We start from the raw sequence: 9,587 nt of genomic DNA, 5'->3' as shown, positions 1-9,587 counted from the left end.
GATAATTGAGTTAAAAATGGGCATATGGCATTGCAAAGCAGAGCAGCAGCCTTTGGGTCTTGTTTGTCAGAAGCATCAGGGTTGTGCTGGTTGTCAGTTTATTGTCAGCCTTTTCCCATAGCCCCACATGAGTGGATGGGGCCAGGAACCACAGGGATGACAAGCTCAGATTTTCCAAAGGCATTTAGACTAAATATAGAACTAGTTATTAAGCTTTATCCATGCAAGCTGTAAACAAATTAGTTCCACTAGGTAGCTATTTGCATGTGTAGGTGCTTATGTACTTCTGAAACTTTACTCGAGGAGCTATTTGTTGTCTGACTTCAAACTCTGAGCTGGTGGTGAGGAAAGGTTCCCCTACCTGGTGGCGATTCAGAGCATTTGGTTGAGATTTTGCAGTGAAGGCTCTGATGCTCCACTGGCTCTTCATGGAGAAACCGACTCATTTAGGAGGCAGGAATCCTGTAGCTGACTGACAAGAGGAGCCCCATGAGGAACCTGCACATCAGCAACTCTTGTTGCATACCACACGGAGCCCCAGAGGTGAGCAGGATATTTGCTAGAGCCCCAGATGCTGTCACTTGGATGCTTTCAGTGTTGCTTTTGCGTAAGTAAGTGCTTGAGAAGGATCCCCCAGCACCCACATGGAACACATCAGCTCTCCACTGCTGGTTGGCAACACTGCTGCAGTGTTTTATTGTCACATCTTTCCATTCCTCTAGAGCCTGTGATAAGCCTCCAAATTAACTGGAAGCCTCAGACAAGTTCTGGTATCTCCAAGCAATATTAATAACAAGTCTGATACTGCAGTGTATTATTTATTTAAGCATCTTTCAAAGCACCAAACAATCTATGTACGCAGGGATTATTTCATCACTGACACTCAGCCATTTGAAGCAGTGGCTGTACTGTGCCATCACACAGTGGTTTGGGGCAGAGAGAGCTGAACTGAAAAGCTAAGAAATCTTTTATGGTAGGGAAAATAATGGGCTGTGTTTCTTCCTGGTAGAGCAGGAGTTATGTTCTTCTTGCAGAAGATGATGGAAGAACTGGTAGTTGCCATCAGCAGTCAAAGCTTTGGTGAGACCCATGAAAGAAGCTGCTTATTAGTGTGTAACAGGACCTGCTTTGTTCTCCTGTTGTATCTAAAAGATACAGACAGGCCCAGCCAGCCTGTATGCTGTGCAGATGTGGCTGAGTCCATGACGGCTGTGTCCCCTAATGCAGGGACCCCCAGTAGCTTAATGTCATCGGACATCCCAGCAGTGTTCAGTCAGTTGTCAAACAAGGGATTAAACTTCCCAGACACATCCCCTGCAAAGGACACTTGACCCCTGTTTGAGAATGGACACCAGTAGATGTTGAGGAAATAGGAATGAAGATTTTTTTGGTACCTGAGGAACTAGTATCTGAAGGGGGCCTATAGGGATGCTGGGGAGAGACTCTTCATCAGGGACTGTAGTGACAGGACAAGGGGTAACAGGTTAAAACTTAAACAGGGGAAGTTTAGATTGGATGTAAGGAGGAAATTCTTTCCTGTTAGGGTGGTGAGGCACTGGAATCGGTTGCCCAGGGAGGTTGTGAGTGCTCCATCCCTGGCGGTGTTCAAGGCCAGGTTGGATGAAGTCTTGTGTGGGATGGTTTAGTGTGAGGTGTCCCTGTCCATGGCAGGGGGGTCGGAACAAGATGATCTTGAGGTCCTTTCCAACCCTAACTATTCTGTGATTCTAATAAGGTCCACTGAAATGTCATCACAACAAGAGAATACACAAACAGGCACCTTCCCTGACTCCTATGGAAAACCATGGAACCCCAGACTGGTTTGTGTTGGAAGGGACCTTACAGCTCATCCAGCTCCAACCCCTGCCACGGGCAGGGACCCCTTCCACTGGAGCAGCTTGCTCCAAGCCCCTGTGTCCAACCTGGCCTTGAGCACTGCCAGGGATGGGGCAGCCACAGCTTCTCTGGGCACCCTGTGCCAGTGCCTCAGCACTGATACATATGACAGCAAGACTTCTGTTTGTTGCTTTAGGTGGTGAGGAAAAGGTGTGATGGGTACAGGGATGGGGCCCTACTGGAGATGCTACCTTGCAGCAGGGCTCTGGCACGGCACAGTGGCACAGCCACGACCTTGGTACCAAGCTCCAAAAGCAGCTGCTTAGTGCTGGAGGGACCTGTTCACCAGCTGTATCGGTCTGTGGGAGCCCACCAGAAAGGGCTGCAGCACAGCTCAGTGCAATGCAGATGTGGCTGTGGGAGGGAGGGAGGACCCTGCTTGGGGGTGAAGCTCAGGAAACCTCCAAGCTCTGAACTCTAATTAATAATTATTCACTGGTAGTTTTTCAATGATCATTTATCAGTACCCAACATCTGCCCCATCTCAGTGCCTCGAAGTGGTTTGTGTTAATGAATTAAACCTCAGAAGAGAGAAACCAGTTCGGGTCCCAGGCGTTCCACACACAAAACCTGCTTAAAGGAGCAGGCATTCGCACAGCACAGCATTCTAAGTCAGAGCATAAAGATTAATAATGTACCCAACTGAGAGCACAGAGGAATTTAGAGAGGAAAAATGTAATTACCTGGTCTGAAAAGAAGCCAGACACAATGTTTAAAACCTCATTCTTACAAGATCTGGCTTGGAATCCTTAATGACTGCAGACCAGAAGACCTGGCCTATGTTCTGTGCTGGGAACCCGAAGAAAAACCAGACAATCTCTATTCTTCCTTCCTGATTCTGGAAACATCTGATGTTTCAGAGACTGACAAGCTTAGAGTTATGACCCCGTGTGGAATAAACACAGAGAGATGAAAGATACGACTCCAAAGTGAAAGCCAGTGTTCAGTGCTTGCAAGGAGATAAAAAAGCTTTCGGGCAGGGGGAAAGGAAGAAAATGAAGAAATCTGTTTCATTTCATTTGCATTAATGTGACCTGCAGAAGCAGCCAAAGACAATGGTTTATTCCCATCAAGCTCTGGAGGATGCTTGTTCCTTTCTGGAAAGAGAATTGAATGAATTAGGGAAGTTGATCAAAAAGCCTTTAGAGCCACATGTGCTTCACGTGACACATGCCAGGAGGTTTCAATTAGCTTTTGAGCAATCTGAAGCTGAAAGGCAACACAACCAAACAAAATACTGCTTTAAATCATAGAATCCCAGAGTGGTTTGGGTTGGAAGGGACCTTAAAGCTCATCCAGTTCCAACCCCCTGTGAAAAGGGCAGCGTTATCAGCCAGAAGCAGCGAGTCTGAAAATCAGAATCACCCCGGAGGAAAAGAACCCTCTTGGGAAAACTGGGCCTGTTTCAGCCCCTCTGTTGCAAACTCTGCTTGATCTTCGCTGCACCCTGTGCAGGGCTGCTTGTGGGCTCAGCTCAAGCGCTTTATTTAGTAGCAGATGCAAACCAGCAGCAGCTGATGAGGATGGTGGGATGATGACGACCGTGGGTTTCTAGATGGGAATGGGACAGAGGGGCATCATTTGAGTGCTGCAGGAGGCAATGGGAAACCTGAATGCTGTGGCTTTTGCAAGGTCTGAGGTGAGGACAGCGGCTTTTCAGCTTTGGAGTGCGATGAGAAGATGCTCGTGTCTGGGTGTTACTGTTGTAAATGAGCCTGGACCTGGCCCAGCTGAGCCCCACTGGGTGTTTTTAGCTGTGGTGTGTATACTGAAGCAGAAACCTCACCCCCTTGGCTGAACGTGCCCCCTTTGTGCACATGCTTCAGCCCTCAGATTTATGAGCTCTTCTCCCCATCTTTCCTTCACTGCAGCAAATGTAACACTCGACGGACAGGCCTGCTAAGCCCATTTAGTTAATCACTGGGCCGGGATGAAGGTCACCCTGACAAACACTCATAATTCCTATTCCGCACTATACGTACACATTTGAATCACTGTCTCCCGGTGCTTCCATCACAGGGGGGACGGAAGAGGTGTGACAGCAGCCCCCCCATCCCTCCCTGCAGCCATGTGAGTCCCTGTCCCAGCTCTGCTGCTTTGGCCGAGCAATGTTATTCATCAATAACTCTGATTTATACCCTTAAAATGTTGGGGGAGCCTTGTTCTGGGCTTTAAATCAGCTCCCTGGGGTGTGCTGGCCAGGGGTTGCACTGCAGCGGGGTCAGGGTGACGTAGGGCGGTGTGCGTGGAGCTGGGGGCTTGCGAGCCCCTACAGTGGGCAGTGCTGGACGATGACCTATTCCTTTGTGCTAGGGGTGAGACCCCGTATGCTGGGCAGCTGGAGGGGATGGTGCTGCCCAGAGGGGAGCAAAGCTCCCCATGGTGCCCGCAGCAGCCTGGGCTGTGTGTTTGCTGCGGGGCCACGAGGGAAAACACGACACAAATAAATCGATACAACCCCAGCCTGGTTTGGGTTGGAAGGGACCTTAAAGCTCCTCCAGCTCCAACCCCTGCCACGGGCAGGGACCCCTTCCACTGGAGCAGCTTGCTCCAAGCCCCTGTGTCCAACCTGGCCTTGAGCACTGCCAGGGATGGGGCAGCCACAGCTTCTCTGGGCACCCTGTGCCAGCGCCTCAGCACCCTCACAGGGAAGAGCTTCTGCCTAAGAGCTCATCTCAGTCTCCCCTCGGGCAGGTTCAAGCCATTCCCCTTGGCCTGTCCCTGCAGGCCCTTGTCCCAAGCCCCTCTCCAGGTTTCCGTCCCTTTCCCCAGTTCCACGCCGCCTCCCCGCAGGGATTTCACGGCCGATCCCTTCCTGCCCCCAGCCCCTTTCCCTGCTCAGGGGCACAACCCCGCCGGGCAGCCCCGCCACGACCAGGCCGGAGCAGGCGGGGCCGGGCCGGGGCCGTGCGGCGGAGGCGGGGCCGCGCCTGACGCAGCGCAGCCGCGGCGGGGCAGGGCAGGTGCGGCCATGGCGAGCCAGTCGCAGGGCATCCAGCAGCTGCTGCAGGCCGAGAAGCGCGCCGCGGAGAAGGTGGCCGAGGCCCGCAAGCGTGAGTACGGCCCGGCCCGGCGCCGGGCAGGGGGGGGGCACCCGGCCCGGCCTGGCCTGGCCTGGCCTAGCGCAGCGCGGCCGCCTCGGGCCTCTCGGGCCTGGCGCGGCGCGGGCGGTGGAGCGGAGCCCGGGGGCCGCTCCGGGCCGTGGCGGGTGCCGCCGGCTCCTCGGGAGCGGGGCGCGGCGCCGGGTGCTCGGCCCCTGTGTGAGCACGAGCCCGGCGGCGGTGCGGAGCGGCCGGGCCGCTGGGTGCCGGGCTCCTGGCCCGGGGGCCTCCCTAGCGGGAGCCCACCCTGGAAACGCGTCCTCCGTGGCAGCGGGGCCTTCCTTTCGCTGCGCTTCTCGGCGGCTTCCCTTCCTTTCAACGGCTTTGTGTTCTCGGTGGGCGCAGTGTGCTTTGCTGTTGGTGATGAGGTTTGACAGAGCCGAGCGAGCGTTTCCGTGGGGATCCGAGTTCGCCCCTTCTGCTGAGTGAGGGAAATTCAGGTTACAAAGATCCCACCTTTACAGATGTTTCCGGGTTCAAACCCGTATTTGTTCGGTTTAATGAAGCTGCCCTGCCTCGCAGCTCTATCCCTGACAGCGTTGCAAGGGGTAGATTGTTGTAGCTTACTCTAATGATAGCTTTGAAGGGGAGAATGGGGTGGAAAGCCCGAGAGGGGAAGTTGATGCAGTGGCCTGTTCTTCTGTGAGTCGCACAATTGGCCAGAGGCAAAGTTTAAGCCTTTCTGCTGTCCTCTTTGCAACTCGGACGGGTTGCATGCTCACATGAGCAAGGCCAGACCTGTCATTGTCCTGTGCATCCACTGGCTCGTAGAGCCTTTCACTGGCTGAAGCTTGTTGCATGGTGAGCTTGGAGATGGCTTGTTGGCACATGGGGTAACCTGAGGTTGATAATGCCTCGTGCAGAAGGAGCTGTTGGAATAGCAAATGCACTCATGGTTGCTATGCATTGGGAGGAGGAATACGCTCGGTGCTTTCTCTTCTGTATTTCATGTGGCATGTTCTTTGCAAACAGGAAAGAATCGGAGGCTGAAGCAGGCCAAAGAAGAAGCCCAGGCGGAGATTGAGCAGTACCGCCTGCAGAGGGAGAAGGAGTTCAAGGCCAAGGAAGCAGCGGTTTGTTTTCTGCCTCATTCACTGTTACCTACCCAGCCCCTTTAGTCTGGTGTTACTTGCCCTGAGAGGAGCCCTCAGGGTGGAACATGTTGCTGGAGGGGTACTTCCCTAACTGCCTTCCTCTGATGCACTGCCGCGTGCCACGGAAAAAACAGTGGGAATGAATCAGAACGTGGTGTGTTACATCTCAACAGCCAGAGCTACTGACTGGCAGGGAGTTAGCTTAATAAGCTCATGTACTGTCTGGTGCCTGATGGGTGGCAGCCTCCCCAAACCTGCTGTATGTAGCAGTGTCAAAAAAGACCGAGCTCAATTCCCCCTGTGACAGGCTGTTTTGTACAACACTAACGTGGTAGAGACACATTGCCTCACAGATGCTGCTCTCTTGCTGAAGCAGATGCAAGGCTTGTGTTCTGCTCAGCACAGTTCCCTGCTGTGTCCCAAGAGGTGTGTTTTCCTTCTGAGCAAGTGGAGGCATTCCTGGAAGGTGGGGAACTGATACACTTTACTAGCTGAGGTGGTTTCTACTGCCTGTGTTCCCCTGTCAGTACTGAAGTCTTTGGAAAATGCCCTGACAGTGTCCCCTCTGTCCATGTTCTGGTCAGCACAGTCCCACCTCCTCTGTTCTGCCTTCATGCAGGAGGTCAAGATTAATCTTTCACAGTCCCTTGTTAGCTGGGTTCATTATAGAATCGTAGAATAGTTTGGGTTGGAAAGGACCTCAAGATCATCAAGTTCCAACCCCCCTGCCATGGGCAGGGACACCTCCCACTAAACCAGGTCACCCAAGGCTCTGTCCAACCTGGCCTTGAACACTGCCAGGGATGGAGCACTCACAACTTCCCTGGGCAGCCCATTCCAGTGCCTCACCACCCTTACAGTAAAGAACTTCCTCCTTATATCCTATCTAAACTTCCCCTGTTTAAGCTTTAACCCATTACCCCTTGTCCCTCCCCAGCATCCTTACAGGCCCAATAGTGCTCAGTTAGGCACATGATACCAGGCAGTTCCAGGCTAATAATGTGGACTTCACTGCGTGTCAGCTGATTTGGTTTTATATATCCTTCTCCAGAGAGGGAAGCTCTTTGAATGGCAGTCCCAGGGTGCTGGTCTCAGCATTCTTCTTCTGTGCCTTTTTTTCCCCCACTTATAAGGGGAATTTGCTTTTCTGCCCTTGCTTATGGGTCAAGAAGAGCATTGTAAGCTGTGAGAGTCTCTTTGCTGTGTGTATCATGTGGCCCGCAGTCCTGTTAGGAAGGCAGAGCTTTTTATAAAGGTTCTTTTGGGGTAGAAGCAATGGGATAATGTGAAGACTGCACCTGAATTAAGTCATGGGTGTCACGTTCGTTGAGCTCTCCAGTACAGCAGTGCCCAGGGGTTCCTAGTTCCAGGCAGCAGTACAGCAGGACTTTTTATTTCAGGTGTTCTACAGAAGCACATGCTCTAAACTGATAGTAATGAATAAAAGAGGACAAAAGGCATGGGCTGTGTGTAAAACACAAGCTTGGACAAGTTCAGTGGGAAATCTGTGCAGGGAATCCAACAGTGCTTTTTTTGTTGCTGTTTTTTCAGTGCAGTTCTTCCCTCAGCAAAGATGAATGGTTGAGATGCACCACTGAGGCAGTCAGAAGCTAAGAGCTAAGCATAATGTTCTTCTTGTGACATTGCTCACATGTGAGCTTTCTCTTTATCTTTGCTGTTTTGTAGGCACTTGGATCTCATGGCAGCTGCACCACCGAAGTTGAGAAAGAGACCCAGGAAAAGATGAGTGTCATCCAGCAGAACTTCCAGAAGAACCGGGAGGTGGTCCTCTCCCAGCTCTTGTCTCTTGTGTGTGACATCAAACCTGAAATCCATGTGAATTACCGCATCAACGGGTAGTCATGGGACAAGGAATAAGCATACTGGGAATGGCTGGTAGTAACAGCTGAGCTTCAGGTGGAATGTACAGCTTTTAGCCGTACCTTAACTGTTCTTGTAAATGTGTTAAGTTATTTCAGTGCGTTGTTGGAGTTCTGTTAATTTCTCTCCTGACGCTGATTTAGAGCTTAATCAAACTTTAAATGGCCACGTCTCAAATCTGTGCTAAGTTATTATATATATATTTGAGTTGGCACATTAAAGCTCCCTTTTGATCTGGATAGCATTCAGTGAGAGGTTCTGTTCTGCAAACAGGGGAGAGAGATGCTGGCCACGTTTAAATGGAGAGCCAGTGTCAGTAACCATTTGACCTGTGTAACTGTTTTCTTGTTGACCAAAATGCATTTCTCAGTTGGTGTCAACCTTTGTAGAGGGGTTAAACCTTGTTCAGAATAACTCTTTGGCTGTGCAGTGCTGGCTGATAGTTTTCATGTGCTTGAATTTCTCTGTCTTGACTATCTTCTATATATTCTACTGTTAAACTTGAGTTACAAGTCTGATACCATGACACTTGAAAGTAAAACCACTTACTTAACTCCAAAGTCTCTAGTCAGTCTTGTTCCTGCTGACTTGTTTGGAGAGTCTTTGTGTTTCATGGGAGTGTGGACTCTGCAGAATGCCTCTCAAGTGTTGATAAAGAGTAAGAGACACAGCAAATGTCTTTTGGTCGCAGCAGGTAAGTTAAAAACCCATTACAGAGCCTCCTCCTCTTGGCTTCAGTCTGATGCTTTACCTGCCAGCTCATTCTGAAAACCTTCAGGAACAAATGTTCTTGTGTCCATTAGGGGAAATAAAATGCTGCCAGTTCACCGGGATAGTTTGATAGCCAGGCACTGTGCAGTAATTATCCTTCCATTGATCAAATACCGGTCATTGCTTGTTATACCAAGGTCATACCATACCCTGCAGCATCGTGCTATACAGCAGAAGTTTCATTTTTCAACAGTTTCATCCTCTCCCTCTCACCTGCAGAATATGAAATGCAGGTTTGCTTTTTTAAGTCCGATTTAAGGCTTTTTGCAGGAAAGAGACCTCAGTCGGCACCTGATCAGGCCCAAGTTGTGCAGGTCAGGATCTATGCAAGAAACCTTCCTGGTACTGCTTCTTGGCCAGGACATCCTGTCTGCCCACAGGCTGGTAGTGTAGTACCCAAAAGCCCCCAGATCTCCAGGGTTTAGTTGTGCTGGGGAGGGAGGAGAGCAGGATGGGTGAAAGTCATACCACGGAAACCAGTGTCTGCCTGCAGTCACACAGGGTGGTAGAATAGCAGACTGCTATGGTGCCTCCTGTTGTAATATATTAGTTTAATGTAGTCCTGGAAGGATCACTTTAGGAGTTCTGACTATTAAATGGGTTGTAAAATCGAAGCAAAAGCCTCCTGCAAAGTCAAACATTCCAGACTGGAGTGAAAAAGCCAGCTCAGTACAAAGAGAACAGGATCAAAGCTGTTTTAATCAGTCTAATCTAATGGAGAGAGGTGATACGGCCTCGTGAAGGGTTGCAGCCCTGCTAAATCTAGTCTGTCCTTTGAAGAAGAAACATTGATTCCTGTTGAGAGCAGGTGCTCAGGCTCCAGCATGGTGCTCCTCAAAAAGTC

At 50.8% G+C, this 9,587-nt stretch overlaps 1 protein-coding gene across 1 annotated transcript; it reads left to right on the top strand.

Annotated features, from left to right (window-relative positions):
• Positions 1 to 4,815: 4,815 nt before the first annotated feature.
• On the top strand, positions 4,816 to 8,532 carry ATP6V1G1 (ATPase H+ transporting V1 subunit G1). The gene is made up of 3 exons (XM_065695348.1): positions 4,816 to 4,949; positions 5,970 to 6,070; positions 7,778 to 8,532. The coding sequence occupies exons 1-3, from the start codon at positions 4,868 to 4,870 to the stop codon at positions 7,949 to 7,951; spliced, it is 357 nt and encodes a 118-aa protein (XP_065551420.1). The 5' UTR covers positions 4,816 to 4,867; the 3' UTR covers positions 7,952 to 8,532.
• Positions 8,533 to 9,587: the final 1,055 nt, after the last annotated feature.

Source organism: Lathamus discolor, chromosome 15, assembly GCF_037157495.1.
Source record: "Lathamus discolor isolate bLatDis1 chromosome 15, bLatDis1.hap1, whole genome shotgun sequence".
Taxonomy (NCBI): domain Eukaryota; kingdom Metazoa; phylum Chordata; class Aves; order Psittaciformes; family Psittacidae; genus Lathamus; species Lathamus discolor.
The sequence above is the reverse complement of the archived record's forward strand: the minus strand, read 5'-3'. Positions and strand labels throughout refer to the sequence as shown.